Below are 22,855 nucleotides of genomic sequence, written 5' to 3' on the forward strand. Positions count from 1 at the left end.
TACAAGGCCAAAGCATCAGAAAATCTCCAGGTAAGTTATTAGTAGTCTTTTTCGGTGGGAAGTGGGTACTGAGGATTGAATCCAGAGGGCATGCTACCATTGAGCTGTATCCCCAGTCCTTTCTTTTTTTCAGAATTTTTCTTCAAAGCACCTTTATTCTATTTCTTTATTTTTATGTGGTGCTGAGAATTGAATCCAGAGCCTTACACGTGCTAGGCAAGTACTCTACCACTGAGCTACAACCCCAGCTTCCCAGTCCTTTTTATTATTTTATTTTGAGGCAGTCTATCACTAAGTGGCCAGGGCAGGCCTTATTTTTTTTTTCTTTTTAAGGTGTAGGTGGACACAACACAATGCCTTTATTTTTATGTGGTGCTGAAGATTTAACCCAGGTCCCGGCCGTGCTTTACCACTGAGCCACAATCCCAGCCCCCTGGCCTTAAATTTGTGATCCTCCTGTCTTAGCCTCATCACTGGGATTTTAGGTGTATAGCACCTTACCCAGCAATTAGTAGTGTTCTTAAATGTCAAGTCTCATTCTCACTAATTATATGGAACCTCCAAAAATATTTTATGTAGTTTGTTTGCTTTTAATATTGTGTCAGGGCCTTGATAAATTGCTGAGGCTGGCCTGGAACTTGTAATCCTCCTGCCTCAGCCTCCTAAGAGGCTGGGATTACAGGTATATGTTTGTATGTATGTAATCTGGCTATGCAGTTGATTTTGACATGAGAACTATATTCAAAAAAAATATATTTATGAACTCTTGGACTGAAATGACACTAAGTTAATGCATTATTTGAGAATGAGTCAGCATATAATATATTACTTTCTTTATCCTATAAGAGAGAGTTGACCATTGTATTTGTCATTCACTGAATTTTAACAAATTAGTGACACAATTGCTCAGTAGCATAAATTACTAATTAACATTATTACCAACTTGCTCCAATTGAAATCTCAGTCCATTTGAGTAGTGGAGTATATGCCATATTATTTAATCAATATTTTGGTGAGAAACAGATCCCTGTAGTATATCATCTTAGTTAGGGAAGGAATGAGATGTTTTATGTATGACCTAGGTTAGTTCTCCTGGTTTGTCTTTAACAGATGTGTTGGGATGTTTGAAGAAGAGGGAGAAATTTGTATGGTTACCATTTGATGACAAAACTAAAGAATCCTAAGAACTTCCCTCCTCTTTTCCTTTCTGATAAAAATTCATACAGAAGTATAGAAAGTTACAAAACTGAGCAAAAGTTCACATCTTATTAAAACTCAATAAAGTCATTAAATGGACTAAAAATATGTAGCAATATGGAATATGCTTTAAAATAATCTTTTTACAACTTTTTAAAGTTTAAAAAACTTTTTTAAACTTTATTTTTAATTAAAATTAAAATTTTGATTATTTTATTTAATTTTAATTAAAAATTAAAATAAAATTTATAAAACAAAAGATTATTTTAAAAGCATATTCCATATTGCTACATATTTTAGTCCTTTTAATGACTTTGTAATTTATTGAGTTGTAATGCTATTAATAGCTTCACCAAGACTTTTAACAATTGGAAAATGAGTATTTGCAAGGTTGATTGTCTCTACATTTTCCATTGTAACCTAGTATACATATTTGTATATTTTGTAAAACTGAAATAGAATTTCCTCAAATGATACTTTAGGTACAGTATACATTTAAATTTTATGTGCATTCTTTTTTTCCCTCTTTTATTTTTTAATGCTGATTATAACCTGAATTTTGAGGTTGAATGGACAGTGTGTAACAGTACAGAGGATCATGTATTATCTCCTCTATTTCAAAACCTGTTTAGCTGGCCGTCAAAATTCTTTATCTTCTGACCTCAAATTACCTTTTCTCAGCTATGTTTTTTTTGTTTGTTTGTTTTCTTTTTTAAAACAAAATTTTTTTAGTTATTTATATGTGGTACTGAGGATCAAACCCAGGGCCCCAGACTTGCTAGTTGAACACTCTACCACTAAGCCACAACTCCAGTTCTGTTTGTTTTCTTTTAAAGAGATAAGGTCTTACTATGTTGCCCAGGCTGACCTTTAATTCCTGAACTCAAGTAATCCTCTTGCCCAGACTAATCTTAGAGTGTCTGGGACTGCAGGCATGAGACCACTCCCTTCAGTTTTATCTCCAATTATGCTGTTGTAATAACCCAGAGTTCCATTGAGACTAATGAGTCAGGCCAATAAGAAAGAACTGCTAAAAATATGACCTTTTAATTATATATTGTTATTTGAAAAGCAATATAAAAAGTTATTCATCACTGTTTTGATTTCGTTAGAAAATTGCATTTTGAAATCCTGCTTTAGGAAAACACAGTTGATTCCTGGATATCAAGTGAACAGATACTCTTTTTTTTAATCTTTCCTTCATAGTCTGAAGTTTTGCTCAGATCCCATCTCCTCAACAAAAACTTCTCAAACTCCAAAAAATGTTAACTTTCCTTGGGTTTCCACAGTATCCTCTTCTTAACACTCAGTTCTAATTTATTTTGTTATTTTTCTATCCCATTAGACTGACCATGCTTATAGTTGATATATTTTTGGATATTCTATGTGAAATAATTATATATACAAAAACAGATACATACATACATATTGGCATTATATAAGAAGTCGAGATAAAGTGCTTTGGAATCTCAGAAGAAAGAAATGTTAGTAACCACTTGCTGGAGAAAACAGAAGTAACACTTGGGCTGGACCTATGAGAATAGATATTACTTGGTATAAAGAGTTCACTGGGCTGAGGTTGTGGCTCATTGGTAGCGCGCTTGCCTAGCATGCGTGAGGCACTGGGTTCAATTTTCAGCACCACATACAAACAAATAAAAAAAATAAAGGTCCATCAACAATTAAAAAATATTAAAAAGAAAAACTGTTTACCATGGCAGGTTTTTTTTTTTTTTAAATTGAGAGAAGAACAGAGGCAAAAACCTTAAAATAGACAATGCAGCATTTGTAAGGAATATAAATGGTGCAGTGTGATTGGAGCCTGGTGGTGTTACTGAAAGGGCATAATTGGAGATATAAGTTGAAAAGTATCCTGGGACCAGATAAGAAAGACTTTGAGGAACATCTAAAGAGGCTTTAGAATAGAGGAGATATAAAATAATTTTTCTTATCTGTTGTATACTGTCTAACCAGTTGTAGAAAAATGTTAGGATAGCTGGGTGTGGTGGTACACACCTGTAATCCCAGTGGCTTGGGAAGCTGAGGCAGAAGGATCACAAGTTCAAAGCCAGCCTCAGCAATTTAGCGAGACCTTTAGCAACTTAGCAAGACCTTGTCTCAAAATAAAAACTAAAAAGGTCTGGGGATGTGGTTCAGTGGTTAAATGCCCCTAGGTTCAATTTTCAGTATCAAAAAAGAAAAAGGAAAACTGTTAGGGGAAAAATAATACATTTATTTGGTCAAGTCTACAGTATGATTGGTTTAATTTTTTTTTAAGTATGTTAAAGGATCTTGATGCCTCTGACAGAGAGAAGGATGTTCTCAGTACATCAAAAGATGTTTTATCAAAACCAGAGAAGATGCCTACTCAGGAGCCCAATCCAGAAACTAATAAAGACTGCAATGGTATAAAAAGCATTAGAGACATATCACATATTTCAGCTACTTACTTTTGTTTATAAAGTTAAGATTTATATTTTCATCCTGTATAGTTAAAATGGCAAATTTTTTTGTGCCTTTTGTTCTAATATCATAGAATTCTTCTTCTTCATTGGTTAACTAGCATTTTCTTGAACATGCATAAGGTCATAGTTTCACAAGATTCATCTCTACCTTGAAAATACTGCTTGTTAAAAAAATCATCTCACATTTCCAGAATTCACCTTCCTATAACTTTAATCCTAGTGAGGTAAATACAGAGGGAATCTTAGAAGTCCCTCTCCCCAATCAAAATACTGTTGAATCTTTTTAACTCTTACACATATTGATTTCTAGACCTTTCATTCTCCTGGTTCTCCCTTGTTTGTATGTGCTCTGAGCCTGGTCTTGATGAAAATGTAGTACTTTTTGCTTGTTTGCTTCAATTATTTCTGAGGGGTTCTGTTTGTTTCTCTTTTTTGGGGAGTCATGTGGTAGGGTCTGAGGATTTTTTTAACCCAGAACCTTGCATATACTAAGGAAATGTTATACTACTGAGCTACATCCCCAACTTTTTAAAAATATTATTTTGTGACAGAGTCTGGCTAAATTGCTGAGAATGGCCTTGAACTTGGAATCCTCCTGCCTCAGCCTCCCAAATGCTGGGATTATAACTGTACACTTCCACATCTGCCTTACTTTTTAAAATTTTTCTATTAAATATCTAGTATAAATAATCCAGTTGTTCATAAGTTGAAAAACAGCAGTCCCCTTTTCCACCCTTAATTTCTTCCCAAAGGCACTTTCTTTTTCTTTTCTTTTATTATTTTTATATTTTAACTTTTTTGGGGGGTGGGGGATGGGTACTGGGGATTGAACTCAGGGGCACTTGACCCCTGAGCCACATCCCCAGCCCTGTTTTGTATTTTATTTAGAGACAGGGTCTCACCAAGTTGCTTAGTTACTTGCTTTTGCTAAGATTGGCTTTGAACTCACAATCCTGTCTCAGCCTCCTGTTCCACTAACCCACCTATTTTTTAGCTTTTTATAGGATAAAAGATGGAGAAAAGATCTTTTTTTCCTCCCCACATTTTTTTTATTGGTACATAATAGTTGTATATACTAATGGGGTATTTGATCATATACACCATACACAATACAACAATGTAATTTGGCCACTATCACTCCCCAGCACTTTCTCCTTCCCCACCTCCCATCCATCTGTTTTTTTTTAAATTTTGAGACAAGGTTTTGCTAAATTACTGGGTCTGACCTTGATCCTCCTGCCTCAGCCTTCTGAGTCTCTAGGATTATAAGTGTGTGCCACTGTCCCCAGCTGCCAGAGGCACTTCGTTCTAGAAATTTGTGTACTTCTATTCAGTAAGTTTTTCTGGTATTATTTATTTTTTATTGTCTTTTTCTTCTCTTTGAATCTTCCTAGAATTTCTATTATTTGTATGTTAGACATCCATTAATTACCTTATCTTTCATCTCTTGCTTTTCTACTTTTTAGGAGATTTTCTCTGTTTTATCTAACTTTTCTATGAAATTTTTCATTTTTATCAGCTCAACTTCCCAGAGCTATTTTTATTCTCTGAATATTTCGATGAAGCGCAATACTCTTGTTTAACAGATGCTGAACTTTTTCTTATGGGGGCTGTGTATGTGCATGTTTGTACTGTTTTCTGTTCTGTCTGCTCGTGTCTTTTATTTTGGTCTCTGAATTTATTGTTAGGGATGTTCCTGAAACATCTGATCTCCTCAGCACTAATTCAGTCCTTACACCAGCCCTTGGAGATAGTTCTCTTATCTTCATCATACATGTAAGGAATCTAAGGTACAGAAGAGTTAAATAATTATATATGTTCACAGAATTAGATAGCAGCAGAGCTGGAATTTGAACCCAGCAATCTTGAGGCTCTTGAGCTCACACTGATAACCACTGTACTGTGTTTGTCTCTGTATCATTAAGTTTCACTGATAAAATCATTCTTAGGATAGGGGCATGGACAGAGCCCTACGGAATGCTACTAGAGGCCTCTGTCTTAGTTGACATTAGGCCATTCATCACCATTTCCTGTTCAACAAGTTACATATCTACCTTCCAATTATATTTTTCTTTCTTTTCCATGGAATGCAGAAGACAAGGTCTTAATCCAAAAAGGTCAAGGTCTGTGGCAGCAAGAGGGAATGGATGGGCATCAGCTCTAGAGTAGGTAGATATGTAATTTTATTTGAACTTACGTTAAGATCACCAGCCTGTAACTTTTGACAATCACCTTCAACATTTTTTTTTAAATTAGAATAATGTCTGCCTTAATTTTTCATCAACTCTTATTCACTAGATGCCTCTTATATCAGCAACAGGGTCTCTGAGATCTTACTTATGGATTTCCTATGTAGTCTGAGGTGTAGTGTGTCCACCAGGCAGACCGAGCTCTTTCCCAACTGGGAAGGTATTTGTGTCTATCTTTGAGCCTATCTTGACTTTCACTATCTTCAGGCCAGTACACATTCTCCTCGCATAGAAAACAAAAGTTACATAGGAATTGAGCAGTTCTTCTTTTATCATCTCATACCTCACATCCCTACTTCCTCACAGTCACCAGTAGAAACCCAAATTTCCCACATCATTCTCATGCAGATGGTTGTCCCCACACTATTCTGTCCTCCCCTGTTCTTTTCTCTCTTCCTCTCCTCCTCTCCTTCCTGCCCTTTAAAGCCTTCGCCAACAGCTCCTGCTGTTGGTGGTAGCCTCTGTGGCCTCATTCTCTTTGAACATGTAATCTCTTTCTTTCCTCGTACCCGAAAATACCATTTCTATTAAAGCCCCCAAACTGATGTTTTTTTCCTCCTACATATCACAAGCTCTTGAGGTGGAGCAGACATCTTCTTTGCTTCTTATTGCTACCCTAGACTATTTGTTTTCTTCCATTAACTCCTTTGAAATTCTATCTCCTAGCTATATGGCTTAATAAAAAAAATTGAAATTTATTTTTTAAAAAACAAAGCGCATGGAGCTTGCTGGTTGAATTCCAAACATTATAATCATGTTTTCTCCCATACACTTACTTGCCTTTTCTCTCCACTCTTCTGTCACATCTCTCTATCTCAGCCATATCTCATCTCATTTCATCTTTATTTTCTGCTTTCCCTTATGCAGGTTTTATTCTCAAGCTGTCTGTCCTTCCTGGGTGGTAGCAAAGATGGCCACCATCAGCATTTCAGGCTTGTTGAAAAGAGGTCCTCTTTCTCAGTGAAAGTTGAAAGATTTCCAGAGCTCATTCTCCTTGGGCTACCTTATAGCAGATGCTCACTGAAGGAGTAGGACAGAGGAGGCCTCCAAAAAAGTCCAGGTATCATGCTGTGAGCATTCAAGGAAAGCCTGGACCAATCAGGCAGGCCAAAACAAGTGGGACTCTTGCCTGCCAGCCCTTACCTACATATAATGACATTTATATGTGTAATTAATCAAAAAATCATAGTGAATTGATAAACATTTGTATCTTCCAATGACCTTGCTACCCTAAGAGAAATATTATCATGAAATTAAATGAAAACAGTTATGAGCTCTCATTAGAGATAATCTGATCTCAATTCACAGGCAGATATTAGAACACTATATAGCTGTTTATGGTTTCACATTTTACATGTGTGACTTAAAAGTTTAAGTCTTTATTGTTTTTAAGAAAAAATATTAATAACATAATTGTTTTATAGCTAGTCAGATAAATTTAAAGCAGCACCTTATTCATGTGATGGACCACATCTGCAAATTAGTTGATATGATTCCTGTTGATGATCTGAAAGCCTTGAATTGTGGGAATGAGCTGCTTCAACAGCGGAATATAAGGTATCTTGATTTTTCTCATTCTGAAAAATACCAAATTCATTTCCACTACTCATCCAAAAAAAAAAAAAAAGCCGGGTGCAGTGACACATGCCTGTAATCCAAGTGGCTTGGGAGGCTGAGACAAGAGAATTGCAGGTTCAAAGCCAGCCTCAGCAACAGTGAGGCACCAAGCAACTCAGTGAGACACTGTCTCTAATAAAAATACATAGGGCTGGAGATGTGATTGAGTGTCCCTGAGTTCAATCCCCAGTACCAAAAAAAAAAAAAAAAAAAAAAGGATAGGGCCAGGCCAGCCTTTCTGACCTGGGAATTACATAAGAATAATTGTCATATTTCTGTGTTTTAAATTTGTTTGCTTTTCAAACTATTCCTTTTGCATTTGTATTCAAATTTTTTGAGACTGGGAAAAATGAGATATTTTGCCACAATTTCTGTTTGGGTTGAAAACTAAAAATTATTTTGTGACCTACCATAGTAAACTAGTTACATTGAATGGGTTGTTTTCTTTTCTCTCTTCAGAAGGAAACTCTTAGCTGAAGCAGATTTTAATGGAAATGATGTCAGTCTTTTTGGTTCAGTGTGGAGACACAGGCCTGCTTCAGTTGATAACCCAGTGGAGGGTGATTTCTGCCCAAGGGGGGATTCTGTTAAGGAGTTAAACTTTCCACACCTTCCCTCAAATTCTCTTTCCACTGGGAAATGTTTACTGACCACTACCCCAGAGAAGACAGAATCCTCAGACACCTTGAAGAATCTCTTTGAAAGACCGTTATTCACTTCCCATTTACAGAAGTCCTTTGTAAGTGGCAACTGGGCTGAAACACCAAGGATAGAAAAAAGAAATGAAAGAAATGTTCTTAAAAGCACGGCTATAAAAAATCAGAATAAAAACATTGCTTCAAAAAATGACTTAGAAGGAGAAATCCAGGCTTCCTATGATATTGATAATTTTGACATAGATGACTTTGATGATGATGAGGACTGGGAAAATATATGCATAATTTAACAGCCAGCAAATCCTCCACAGCTGCCTATCACCCTATCAAGGAAGGTAGACCAATTAAATCAGTAACAGAGAAGATTTCTTCAGCCAAGACAAACTGTCTTTCAGGGGCATCTACTGCTCAAAATAAAAGCTTTTCAGAATCAATTCAGAATCACACTGGTAAGTTTAAAATAAATTGAATGCTTAAATATTATAGGAAAACAAAACTGTCCAAAATAGGAATTGTATAAGAAAAAACATAGCAAAAGTCATCATTGCCTGAAAACTACATTGTTTCTATGCAAATTTCTACTGATAATATGCATTACAAATCGAAATTTCAAAAGCAAGATGCTCTTTTGTCTCTGTAGCAGCTGTAGTTTTATAAAATGTATAATTATAACCTATTGTAGTAAAGCCCCAAAATCATTTACAAATGTGCTTTGCCTTTAAATTAACACCTTTAGTCCCTAAAACAATAAAGCTCATCATGAAGGTCAAGTTTTATGGGCATAAAGAAAAAATTTATATGTTAAAATGTATGTGTATCTTAATTTTTTATTTGTTTTAATTAGTTACACATGACAGTATAATGACCTTGACATATCATACATTTGAATCAGATGGTATATAATTTCTCATTTTTCTGAGTGTACAGGTTGCAGAATCATATTGGTCATGCAGTCACATATATACACATAGTAATAATAATGTCTGTTTCATTCTACTATCCTTCCTATCCCCCCACAGAAATTTCTTAAAGCCATCAGAATACTTTCAGCCTAGAATCTTTTTCATTCATTCATTCAACAAATACGTGTTAAGTGCTCACAATGTGCCATGTACTGTGCTGGGTCTGGTAATACTCTAAAGATAGATAACAAATATTTCCTCCCCTCTTGAAGCTAATAGTTTAATGAGTTTTTGGAGGAGTGAATTTAGCCACTTTAAAGATCCAGAATGAAGCCAAAATTAATTTTAAAACTTTACATCAGCCCTGTAAAGTTATTACATAGTGCTTTTTAACTGAACCAAGTATACATGGGCAGAGTTTTATAAACTACAGCTTTCCTATTTTTGCCATTGATGACTTAATACTCGGAGGTTGTACTTGCAGTTACGCCATTGACCTTTAAAATAGTCATTAATGGATTTATTTTGGTATGTTAGAATGTGTCATACTTGGTGTTTGCAATCATCTTTGAGACAGTTGAGTGTTTGGGTGAGGGTAGCTGCCAGAGCTGGCATGAGTACCTTTGTTCACTACTGAGACAGAGTTGCCACAGAGAGGATGAAGAGCCAGGACTGGATGTGAGAGACGTTGTGAAAGAAGAATCTGAGAAGTTCAGATGACTCTGAGGTTTCAGACCCTCAAGACTGAAGTGACTGAGAAAACTATGACACCATTCACAGAAATAGGGGAATCAAGAAGCAGAGTCAGGTTGGAGAAAAGCTGAGGACGGCTATTTTTAAGATTGGTTGACCTTAAAGTGTTGTTAAGTCGTTCAGGTAGAAATGTCTTGCAGATGAGTGGAGATGTGTGCAGGATAGGAACTTAGTAAGGTATCAGAAGACATCCAGGCATTTTCTATGCATGTAGGTTATGTTTAAGATCACAGGACTAGGAAAATTCCAGGTACCTGGAAGCCTTCCAAATTTAAGAGATAAGAAGAGAAATTAGAGTCCGAAAAGGGAATGCAAATCCAGTAGAGGGGCTCAAGGTATATAACTCAATTGAAGAGAGTGGCCTAACATGCTGAAGGACTGGCAATGTAGCTCAGTGGTAGAGTGTTAGCCTAGTGTACATGACCCCTGGGTTTAAGCCCCAGGACCACAAAACATAAAAATGAAGCAAGAGGAAAACTCATGATTAACTTAAAGGTCAAGAAAGAAGAGAAAGAGAATAAATAGTAGGGATAGACACTGTAGAAGTCAATAAAATAATTGATTTGTTCCCTTAAGAATTTTCTGAAAGCCAGGTGTGGTAGCATATACCTGTAATCCCAAGGATTTGGGAGGCTGAGGCAAGAGGATCACAAGTTCAAAGCCAGCCTCAGCAACTTAGAGAGGCCCTAAGCAACTCAATGAGACCCTGTCTCAAAATAAAACATAACAGGGCTGGGGTTGTGGCTAAGTGGCAAAGCACTTGCCTAGCATGCATGAGGCACTGGGTTCAATCCTTTGCACCACATATAAATAAATAAAATAAAAAATAAAGATACATCAACAACTAAAAATTATTTTTTAAAAATAAAAATAAAACAAAAAAAGAGGGCTAGGGATGTGGCTCACTGGTAAAGCACCCCTCAGTTAAATCCTCAGTACCAAAAAAAAAAAAAAAAAAAAAAAAAAAAGCACCAGGGAGGACCCGGGGGTGTCAGGGGATTTTCTCACACTCTTTGGAAAGGAAACCATGTGAACAGTTAAGGTGTGCTGGACAGAACTAGGTGCACAGTGATCCTGCAGGGGGAATGGTAAATGCTAAAACTGTGTTAATACCTGAATGCACTGATTTTTCTTAACATTGTTTTTCTAGACAACTTGGCGCAGAATTTAGCATCTACAAATCTGAAACACGAGCGTTTCCAAGGTCTCAGTTTTTCTCATACAAAAGAAATGATGAAGATTTTTCATAAAAAATTTGGCCTGCATAATTTTAGAACTAATCAGCTAGAGGCGATCAATGCTACACTGCTTGGTGAAGACTGCTTTATCCTAATGCCCACTGGTATGTATTTTTAGATATAAATTGGCAGGAATCCATTGGCAGATGTTAAATGAAAGCCCTTTAATAGAAATAAAAAGAAGACCTACACAGTATTTCTATCGTTCAGGGACCTCTTAAACCTCCCATGCCATAGTAAGAAAGTGTTTCACCTCCTATCTATTCTAGTTGTTGACAGGATAAAGTTTATAGCTCTTTAAGATCTTTTTTCTTTCTGAGTAGGAGGATGGGTGCTGGAGATTGAACACAGGAGTGCTCTAACACTTAGCTACATCCCCAGCCCTTTTTATTTTTTTTTCTATTGACTGATTGATTAAGACAGGATCTCACTAAGTTGCCCAAGCTAGTCTTAAACTTGCAGTTCTCCTGCCTCAGCCTCCCAAATCACTGGGATTATACGCTTGTGTCACCATTTTTAACTTAAAATTTATTGTATTTGACTTGATCTAGAATTTTTCTTTTTTTCTAATCTAAATAAGACTTGAAAAGTGAACCAAAAAAAAAAAAAATCACCATCAAATACCAGAACTAGGGCTGGGGTTGTGGCTCAGTTGTAGAGCGCTTGCCTGCCTAGCACGTGTGAGTCACTGGGTTCAATCCTGAGCACCACAAAAAATAAACAAAATAAAGATATTATGTTCATCTACAACTAAAAAAAAAATCAGAACAATTTGGGAGTTTATTTCATCAGGTTTGGTATAGTAGCCTGGGATTAAAGTGTAGCTCTTGCTTATGAACAGCATGGCCATGGGCAAGACACTTCACCCCCTTTACCCATTTCCTTTGTATCCATAGGGATAAATAATAAAGTTCTTGCTTCACAGTGTCATGAAGATTAAATGTAAAGCGTTGAATGCTGTTTTTTCTTGGCTCCAGTTTTGAAAAGTCCAAGACTTTTCGTTATGTTAGTAAAGCTATAACAGCTGTCCTATGATTTGTAGCCATATATATAAGAATATGAAATGAAGTGTTCGGTTAGGAAGTAGGGAGAATTCGGAGTTTCAGTCCCTACTTGTAGTCCTCTGTTTTCTGCTTGCCTTGTTTTATGAAATTTAAATGATATAAGCTTAGTAATCAGCATTTCAAATTTTATTAACATGTTGTCACTCTACCTTCTATTTACTCTTAATTTAGTACTTGAAAACTCTATTACTGGAGGGCTGGGGATGTGGCTCAAGCGGTAGCGTGCTCGCCTGGCATGCATGCGGCCCAGGTTCGATCCTCAGCACCACATACAAACAAAGATGTTGTGTCCGCTGAGAACTAAAAAATAAATATTAAAAAAAAAAAAACTCTATTACTGGAAAGTACCCTGGTATAAGTCACTGATTCTCAGAGGATTTTATGGTCCTTTAAGGTTTTAAGGGGATGTTTTTTAAGACCTCTCAGTGGACTGAAGGTGTAGCTCAGTGGAGGAATGCTTGCCTAGCACATGCAAGGTCCTGGGTTGGCCCTTTAGCACTGCAAAAAAAAAAAAGTAAATTAAGGTCCTTCCTTAATTTCAACTTCTTCGCTTACATGTACATGTGCACACAAACGTGCACGTGCACACACACACACACACATTTCAGATAAGGTTTCTTTTAGACAAAAATAGTTTAAGTACTGATCTAGTACATTTTACACTTGATAAAATTGAGGGAGGACAAGTAAGATTAAATAGCATTTCATAGTCCTACAACTATGAACACACATACAACTATGATTATTAATAAATAATAAGCAGGTCTCTTTATTCTCAGTATCCTTTTGTTTCCTTGACATTTCTACATATATACCAAAATGAAATTCATATGGAAAAGAAGAAATATAATATATAGTTTGAAAAAAGCTAAGGTCCTAAAACTGCCTAGCTCCAGCCTCTGCCATTAGTAGATAGGTAAAATTGAAAATTAATTGCTACGTAATCATTTTAGTCAGCTTGAAATGTGTACTTTGGGCTGGAATGCTTGCCTAGGGCAGGTGCCTTGTTATCATAATCTCCAGCACAGCAAGCAAAAACAAACAAATAATTTGGTTTACTGTCCTGTTGATTTGAATGAGAGTTACATAGCAACAATTGTCTTGGTCTTTTGAAATTTCTTTTCATCTTCTGCTCATACCTACAAATGTAGTTTCTCCTTTTATTTTATTTCAAAGGGAGATTGGGACTATTCTTACTGATGAGAGTACTGGGAGTTCAAGCTATGACAGTGTCAAAAGGCCCATAATGATTTTAAAAAGCTGAGATCTTGAAAGTGACTTCTGGATCATAGAGACATACTGATCAATGTGTTTTTGATTTTCAGTTTTGTATATTTTATTATATTCTAGTTCTTAAAAAAATAAATTTTAGAGGTGGGGATTGTGGCTTAGTGGTAGAGCACTCGCCTAGCATATGTGGGGCTCTGGGTTCAATCCTCAGCACTACATAAAAATAAATAAATAAAATAAAGATATCATATCGAACTACAACTAAATGTGTGTGTGTGTTAAAAATAAATAAATAAATTTTATGGGGGTGGGGTTGTGGCTCAGCCTGCCTAGCACATGTGGGGCACTGAGTTCGATCCTCAGCATCACTATAGATAGATAGATAAATAAATAAATAAATAAATAAATAAATATGAAGTTTTAATATCCATCTGTAACTAAAAAATGTTTAACAAATAAATTAAGAAGAAATTATTTAATCCTAGGATCATAGTTTTTAGAGATCTCTTAGATTGTTAGAAATAAAAAAAACTTGCTATGTTTAAGTGTCCCAGGTAGACCTTTTAAGTAATTCCATTGTATTTAAGTATTTTTGCCCTGATTCATGCTTTTGCTGTTGCGTATAAAAAGTCCTAAAAGATATTTTTATGCTTTATTTAAATTGCTCATTCAAAGCCAGCCTCAGCAACTGAGTGAGGCCTTAATCAACTTAATGAGACTCTGTCTCCAAATAGAAAAACAAAAAGGGATGAGGATGTGGCTCAGTGGTAAAGCATCCCTGGGTTCAGTCCCAGCACCAAAATTAATTAATTAATTAACTGCTTGAATAGTTTGGCTCAGGGGTATAGCACATTGGACCATGAACAATATCACTTGATATCCTATCAACTATTTTGATTATTATATGTGGTTTCCCTTATAACTTTTACCTTCATTCTCTCAAGATAAAAGCTGACAGATGTTTTTTTTATATTAAAACACTTTATAAAACAATGTATATGTAGCATGATTGCATAGGATATATTTTATTGGTACTGTACATGATCAGAAAAACTTCTCCAGTAACAAACTATAGAAATGACCCCTGAAAGTATGGTCTTGCTGACAATTTTTTTTTTTTTCGTTTCTCTTTTAGGAGGTGGTAAAAGTTTGTGTTACCAGCTGCCTGCCTGTGTTTCTCCAGGAGTCACTATTGTCATTTCTCCCTTGAGATCACTAATAATAGATCAAGTCCAAAAGCTGACTTCCTTGGATGTAAGTTATAACATACGAATACTAATAAAAGTGTACCTTCTACTGAATTATGTTTCAGTGTACTAGATAACTTTTTTATTAAATAATTCATGAATTGTAATAATAAAGCATAACAGTTAAGTTGTACAGTTAAACACAAGCATTTGAAAATTCTGATACAGATAATGGTGTGTAATTCAATCTTTTATTCTTTTATGAGAATTATTTTAGTAAGAGCTTTTAGTCTATATTTTCTAGTATGTATATATATATATATATATATATATATATATATATATATATTTTTTTTTTTTTACTAATATAAAGAGATTTCTCTTTTTATGGTAGCTGGATCAGCATGGTTCTCTTTCCAGTGTGTCTTGAAGTGCATGCATATGTGCATGCCCATATACATATATCCTTTTTCTTCAGGGCTCAGTTGACGGAAATATATGACTACATTCTACTATATTCTTCATATTAATATAGCCATACATAGGACTCAAATCTCTTGGACACTAAATTCATATTTATCTTATTTACAAAAATGAAAAGTAAATCAAAGAAAAGGTAATAAGCAGGGCTGGGGCTGAGGCTGGGGCTCAGCAGTAGAGCACTCAGTTAGCATTTGTGAGGCTCTGGGTTTGATCCTCAGCACCACATAAAAATAAATAAATAAATAATGGTATTATGTCCAACTACAACTATAAAATAAGTATTTAAAAAAGTGAATAAGCAATGGGAAGGCTGTTGTAAGTTATACTTAATAAGGGTTTTTATAAAATGTGTGTCCTCATTATTATTGTAGTGAGATACATTTCCTTTGATAGATCTGATATGACTTATAAAATATTTATAAAACCTAAAAGTAAATAAACTCTTGTCAGATTAATGTATAAAATTTAAATGTTTGTTACTTTTACACTTAGATTCCAGCTACATATCTGACAGGTGATAAGACTGACTCAGAAGCTACAAGTATTTATCTCCAATTATCAAAAAAAGACCCAATTATAAAACTTCTATATGTTACTCCAGAGAAGGTTTGTGTATTTATATCATTATTTTTAAATATAATATTTAAAGCCACTAGAATTATATATTTTTAAAACTTTGACATCATTTTTGATGTATAGTATATTGCAAAGAATTCCTGTAGGGCTGGGGATGTGGCTCAAGCGGTAGCGCGCTCACCTGGCATGCATACAGCCCGGGTTCGATCCCTAGCACCACATACAAACAAAGATGTTGTGTCCGCCAAAAATTAAAAAATAAAATATTAAAATTTTCTCTCTCTCTCTCTCTCTCTCTCTCTTTAAAAAAAAATAATTCCTGTAAACATTTCACCCAGAAACCCTAAAGGAAAACATTTCACTCTGATTATTTTATCATTCTTTCTATTTTTTTCCTCAAACATTTGATTTAGAGTAAGTTGCAGGGCTAGAGATATAGCTTAGTTGGTAGAGTGCTTCCCTTACGTGCACAAGACATTGGGCTCAAACCCCAGCACCACCCAAAAAAAAAAAAAAAAAGATAGTAAGTTGCAGCCGGGCACAGTTTTGCACACCTATAACCCCAGTGGTTTGGGAGGCTGAGGCAGAAGGATTGAGAGTTCAAAGCCAGCCTCAGCAACGTAGCAAGGCACTAAGCAACTCAGTGAGACCCTGTCTCTAAATAAAATAGCAAAAAAGGGCTGGGATGTGGTTAGGTGCCCCTGAATTCAATCCCTGGTACCAAAAAAAAAAAGTAAATTGCAGAGGTGGGGAGGGAAAAATAGAAGTTCATTGGATTAGACAAAGGGTAATGAAGGGAAGGGAGAAAAGATGGGTATAGGAAAGACAGTAGAATGAATCAGACGTGACTTTCCTATGTTCATATATGAATACATGACCAGTGAAACTCCAAATAATGTATAACCACAACAGTGGGAAGTTATACTTGATGTATGCATGTATGTATGTATGTATGTATACATGTCAGAATACGTTCTACTATCAAGAATATCTAAAAAGAACAAATTAAAAAAAGCTGCAGACATAATATTCTTTTAACCCTAAATATTTTACTATGTATTTCCTAAATATAAGGAATTTTCTTATAAAACCTTAGAACAGTTATCAAAATCAAGACATGCACATTAGACCGGGAATGTAGCCCATGTGCTTAATATGTGCAAGGCCTTCAAGAAAAAATGAGGAAATATACATTCATACAGTATTATCACTTTAGTTTTAAACCTTCTTCTAGTTTCACACATTCTCCCCAATATTGCTGTCCTTTCTAGCAAAAGAAAACCCAAGATTACTCTCCTTTAATCTAAAGAATTTCTCTCTTTTGTCTTTCATGAATTTGACATTTTGAAATCTAAAGATTAGTTGTGTTTTGAGAACTGCCCCTCAGTTGAGTTATCTTGTGTTTCCTCATGATTAAATTTATGCCATTCACTGAGGCAGGGATAGCACAGATGTGACAGATTTTATGTGCCTATTGGGAGAGCTTTGATGTTGATCCATTCTATTACTGATGTTAGGTGACTGTTCACTTGGTTAAGGTGGCACCAGCCAGACTTCTCCATCATAGTTACTCCTCCCAGCCCTGCCCACCTTTGTAATTAGCAGATATCCTCTTATGGGATAGTTTGAGATTATGTATGTACCCTGCTAGACATCAAAGTTTTACCCACAAATCTTAGCATCCACTGATGACTCTTTCCAGGTCAGTTATTACTGTAATGGATGCCAAATTTTGATTTATAGTAGGTACTGTATCACAAGGAAAAGCTTTCCCTTTAATTGAACGTGTTTATTTCTATCAGTATGAATTCATGGATTCTTAATTTATTCAGTGGGTTACAATCAATTATCATTCTGTATTTTGACATTCTCTTTGTTCTAGATTTGACCAGTGAGAGTGCTCCATCAAGCTGGCTTCTATGTCCTCTTCCTGTGTCCCTTTCAAGATGTGGGTGCTACATGTGCTTGTTGCTACTGGGATGTCATTTCTACTAGGCCTTGTCATGGACAAAGCTACAAAATACATACATACCTATATCTATATGTACAATATATACACACATGTGATTTTTTCCTCAAACAACATGCACAAACATAACACATATCTGTAACCCCATTAACAGTGTAAACATGTGTTGGACCATGTATTCAGGCAGAAAAATGTAACTTAACAAGTAAACTGTTGGCTAAACATGGGTGAATGTCTAAAATATCTGATTTGCTATTTTCTATTACTTCTGCTGTTCTCTTCATGAATTGAAATAAGAGCCAATTTTATGTCAGGGTTTTAATACTGCTTAACTGTAATGGAACTTAGCAAAACTATTCAAGTGCTGTGTTTAAATGTCTCGTGTATTTCTGGGCCAGGTCTGTGCCAGTAACCGGCTGATTTCCACTCTGGAGAATCTGTATGAGAGGAAGCTCTTGGCACGTTTTGTTATTGATGAAGCCCATTGTGTGAGTCAGGTAAATACTGGGTTTTTTTTGTTTGTTTGTTTTTTGTATTTTGGGGGTTTTTTTGGTTTTTTTTTTTTGCCAGTGGAGGGTGCCAGGTATTGAATTCCAGGCACACAATCACTGAGCCACTTCCCAAGAACTATTTTTTTTCTGCCTTTTATTTTTTTTTATAATATTTATTGTTGGTTGTTCAGAACATTACATAGTTCTTGATATATCATATTTCACATTTTGATTCAAGTGGGTTATGAACTCCCATTTTTACCCCACATACAGATTGCAGAATCACATCGGTTACACATCTACTGATTTACATATTGCCATACTAGTGTCTGTTGTATTCTGCTGCCTTTCCTATCCTTTACTATCACCCCTCCCCTCCCCTCTTCTCTCTCTACCCCATCTACTGTAATTCATTTCTCCCCCTTGTTTTTTTTCCCTTTCCCCTCACTTCCTCTTGTATGTAATTTTGTATAACCCTGAGTGTCTCCTTCCATTTCCATGCAATTTTCCTTCTCTCTCTCTTTCCCTCCCACCTCTCATCCCTGTTTAATGTTAATCTTCTTCTCATGCTCTTCGTCCCTACTCTGTTCTTAGTTACTCTCCTTATATCAAAGAAGACATTTGGCATTTGTTTTTTAGGGATTGGCTAGCTTCACTTAGCATAATCTGCTCTAATGCCATCCATTTCCCTGCAAATTCTATGATTTTGTCATTTTTTAATGCAGAGTAATACTCCATTGTGTATAATGCCACATTTTTTTTATCCATTCATCTGTTGAAGGGCATCTAGGTTTGTTCCACAGTCTTGCTATTGTAAATTGTGCTGCTATGAACATCGATGTAGCAGTGTCCCTGTAGTATGCTCTTTTTAGGTCTTTAGGGAATAGACCGAGAAGGGGAATAGCTGGGTCAAATGGTGGTTCCATTCCCAGCTTTCCAAAAAATCTCCATACTGCTTTCCAAATTGGCCGCACCAATTTGCAGTCCCTCCAGCAATGTACAAGTGTACTCTTTTCCCCACATCCTCGCCAGCACTTGTTGTTGTTTGCCTTCATAATGGCTGCCAATCTTACTGGAGTGAGATGGTATCTTAGGGTGGTTTTGATTTGCATTTCTCTGCTAGAGATGGTGAACATATTTTCATCCAGAACTATTTTTATAATTTATTTAGAGATAGGATCTCACTGATATGCTTAGCACCTTGTTTTTGCTGAGACTGACTTTGCACTCATGATCTTCCTGCCTCAGCCTCCTGAGCTGCTGGGATTACTGGCCTGCACCACCGTGCCTGGCTTACATACTGTTTTTATGTTTTAGAAAATCATTAAATTTGTGCTACCAATAGTATATGTTTGTATATCTTCAGAATTCGAGAAAACCCCACATTGAGTGAACTGTTGTACTATTTCATTGAAGAATAAAGTGATTCTTTATATTCACTAGTGTTCTTTTTATATAAAGAAAAGCTAAATAATCTGAAAAGCAGTATTTTTTTCAACTAGTGGGGACATGATTTTCGTCAAGATTACAAAAGAATGAATATGCTTCGTCAGAAGTTTCCTTCTGTTCCAGTAATGGCTCTTACTGCCACAGCGAATCCCAGAGTACAGAAAGATATCCTCACTCAGCTGAAGATTGTGAGGCCTCAGGTGTAAGTAACAACTTAAAGTCATATATTTTTAAAACCTTAGGGCAGTGGTTAGCAGAGTTTCTGCACATTAGAATCACCTGTGAAGCCCAAAGTCTCAGTACCCATGTTGTACCCAGACCAGCTAAATCAGAATATTTGGCTCTGGGATCCAAGGTGGGATTTGTTTTGTTTGTATTTTGGGTTTTTTGGTTCATTTGTTTAATCCTCAAGTGATTCCGATGTGCAACAGTTTGGCAACTAGGGCCTAAGGGCTTTTCTTCACTTACCAAAAGTAAAACTCTATCCCAACACCAACTCTGGAAATGGGGGTAATTTGCATGTTGCACCTATGGACCCTGGTGTATCCCAGTAATAAAGTACCTTTAACTTTGTCTTCATCTGAGCCACAACATACTTCTTGTTGCCATCAAATCCATAATTATTTAATAACCAAAGCCACTATAAAAATTATTCCAGCAAGGAGGAGTGGCGTATGCCTCTAATCCAAGCAATTTATGAGGCTGAGGCAGGAAGATTGCAAGTTTGAGGCCAGCCTCAGTGATGCCTAGACAACTTTGCAAGACTTGGTTTCAAAGTAAAAAGGTCTGGGGATGTGGCTCAGGAGTTAAATTATTCCTGTGTGTGGATTCAAGTTGTACTGGATTATTTTGTACTTCTACCTGAGTTTGATGAGTCATGCATTCTTCATTAGGTTCTTTCACTCAGCAAATATTTTATTTAAAATGTGTTTGTGGTGCTGGGTTTAGTGTCGCCCTTCTGTAATCCCAGCAGCTCAGGAGGCTGAGGCAGAAGGATCGTAAGTTCAAAGCCAGACTGAGCAACTTAGCAAGGCTCTAAGCAACTTGCTGAGACCCTATCTCAAAATAAAGGGTTGAGGATGTGGCTCGGTGGTAAGTGACTCTGGGTTCAATCCCTGGTACCAAAAAGAAAAAAAGTGTTAAATATTTTTTCCTTCTAATTTGATAACATTGCTTTCATTAAGGTATAGACATTAATGTGGAATGCCAAAAGAGGTAATGACAAAACAGAAAACAGCTTTTGTTCATTTGAAAATAGACAAATTGGACATGGTGGCACACATCTGTAATTTAGCTCCTTAGGGAGCCAAGACAAAAGGATCACTTGGGGTCATGAGTTTGAGATTCACCTGGGCAACATAGCAAGACCCTGTTTTTCAAAAAAGAAGATGGGGCTTTGGTGTGGCTCAGTGGTAGAGTGTTTGCCTAGCATATGTGAGGCACTGGGTTCAGTTCTTAGCACTACATATAAATAAGTGAATAAAATAAATGTCAATCAATGTCTAAAATGTGTGTGTGTGTGTGTGTGTGTGTGTGTGTGGGTGGGTGTGTGTGTGTGTTGTGAATGTATAACATTTTGATATGATGACATACTGCTACTCAAGAGACTGAGGCAGGAGGATTGCTTAAGCCCAGGAATTCAGGGCCAACCTGAGCAACATAGCATGACCTTCTCTCTTTAAAAAAAAGAAAAGACAGACCAGTTGGCTCTATCAATAGTGTAAGAAATAAAAATAACAACAATATCTCTCACAGAGTTAAGAGCAGAACTGAAAGTTCCATGTGAAGGATATGAAGTGGTTCATGAGATTAATATACCTGCAAGAGCCTTTGCAGATTAAACTGGCAGCTTCTAAATTATCTGATCAAAAACAGGTACCAAAGCAATTTGGATTTCTTCCAGCCTTTAAGTTATTAGGTTCCAGCCTAAAACATTTTGTTTCTAATACCACTTTTATATAGTACATAATACTGAAGGGCAAGAATTTTAGAGTCCTCAGAATTGTGTGTATGTGATCACAAAATTTGGAATTCAGTATTTTAATTTACTCTCACTTGAAGAGAAGTGCTTGTATAAAATTTTGGGGGTATTTTGCTCCCATAATTTCTATGTATTATAGACTATATTTAAGATATAGTTGAGATTCTTTATTAGACCATATGCTAGAAATTTTTTATATGCTGATCAATAACATTTTTTCTTTTCTTTTCTTTTTTGTACCAGGATTGAACCAAGGGGCACTTAACCACTGAGCCACATCTCTAGTCTTTTTATATTTTGTTTGTTTGTTTTTTGAGACAGAGTCTCACTAAGTTGTTTAGGGCCTTGCTAAATTACTGAGGCTAGCTTTGAACTTGCAGTCCTCCTGCCTCAACCTCCTGAGTTGCTGGAATTACAGGTATATGCCACCATACCTGGCATTTTTTTCTTTTTCTAAGAGGCACTATTTTTAAGCTCTTTCTACCTGATTATGACAAATGCAGTCTCTGGGTTTTCTTTTTTGTGGGGGCCATGGGCATTTTAAGCAAGTACTGTGCCACTAAGCTACATCCCCAACCCTGTTTTGTTTTGTTCATTTTTAATCAGTTACATAAACCAAGTTTTCAGCGCTATATAGGACAAGGGGGAGAGAAGAAGAAGAAATAGGGAAGAAAAAAAAAGTTTGCTGTTTATTTGTCAGGTATTTTACACTTTTCTAATTTTTCTCTTTGAACTCATATTTTCCATTTATTTTCCCCCCACAGAATTTTTACTTACTCTGTCATTCTTAACTGTAAAAAAAAATTATATATATATATATATATATATATATATATATATATATATATATATATATATATATATATATAATTGTCTTCTAATTTTATGCCAGAATTTTCATCTGGTTTGAATTATTAAAATCATTAGTCATGCTGAACATAACGGATCACACCTGTAATCTCAGTGACTTGAGAGGCTGAGGCAGGAGGATTTTGCAAGTTCAAGGCCATCCTTGACAATTTACCCGACCCTGTCTCAAAATAAAAAGGACTGAGGATATAGCTCAGTTGTAATGCACCCCTAGGTTCAGTCCCTAGAGGTAAAATAAAATAAAATCATTCATCATACATAATTGATTGGATAACTTAAATATATTTTTAAGACAGTTCTTAAGGGCTGGGGTTGTGGCTCAGTAGTAGAGTGCTTGCTTGGCATGTGTGAGACACTGGGTTCGATTCTCAGCACCACATATAAATAAATAAAATACAGGTCCAATGACACTAAAAAAAAATCTTAAGCATAAAGTTTGATTGAGAATATGTTTCCTAATGAGACAGTATTTTTTTTA

The 22,855-nt window shown here is 35.9% G+C and overlaps 1 protein-coding gene and 1 pseudogene across 1 annotated transcript in view; one reads left to right on the plus strand and one right to left on the minus strand.

The window, feature by feature from the left end:
• Positions 1-3,476: 3,476 nt before the first annotated feature.
• LOC143390165 (recQ-like DNA helicase BLM) overlaps positions 3,477-22,855 on the plus strand; it is a 55,928-nt gene continuing 36,549 nt past the window's right edge. The window contains 9 exon segments of the mRNA XM_077108352.1: positions 3,477-3,603; positions 7,336-7,468; positions 7,988-8,457; positions 8,460-8,633; positions 10,990-11,181; positions 14,507-14,625; positions 15,534-15,647; positions 17,985-18,083; positions 19,580-19,728. Coding sequence (XP_076964467.1) covers positions 3,477-3,603; positions 7,336-7,468; positions 7,988-8,457; positions 8,460-8,633; positions 10,990-11,181; positions 14,507-14,625; positions 15,534-15,647; positions 17,985-18,083; positions 19,580-19,728 — 1,577 coding nt within the window.
• Positions 14,392-14,471, minus strand: LOC143640726 (small nucleolar RNA U3; annotated as a pseudogene).

Source organism: Callospermophilus lateralis, unplaced genomic scaffold (assembly GCF_048772815.1).
Source record: "Callospermophilus lateralis isolate mCalLat2 unplaced genomic scaffold, mCalLat2.hap1 Scaffold_60, whole genome shotgun sequence".
NCBI lineage: Eukaryota > Metazoa > Chordata > Mammalia > Rodentia > Sciuridae > Callospermophilus > Callospermophilus lateralis.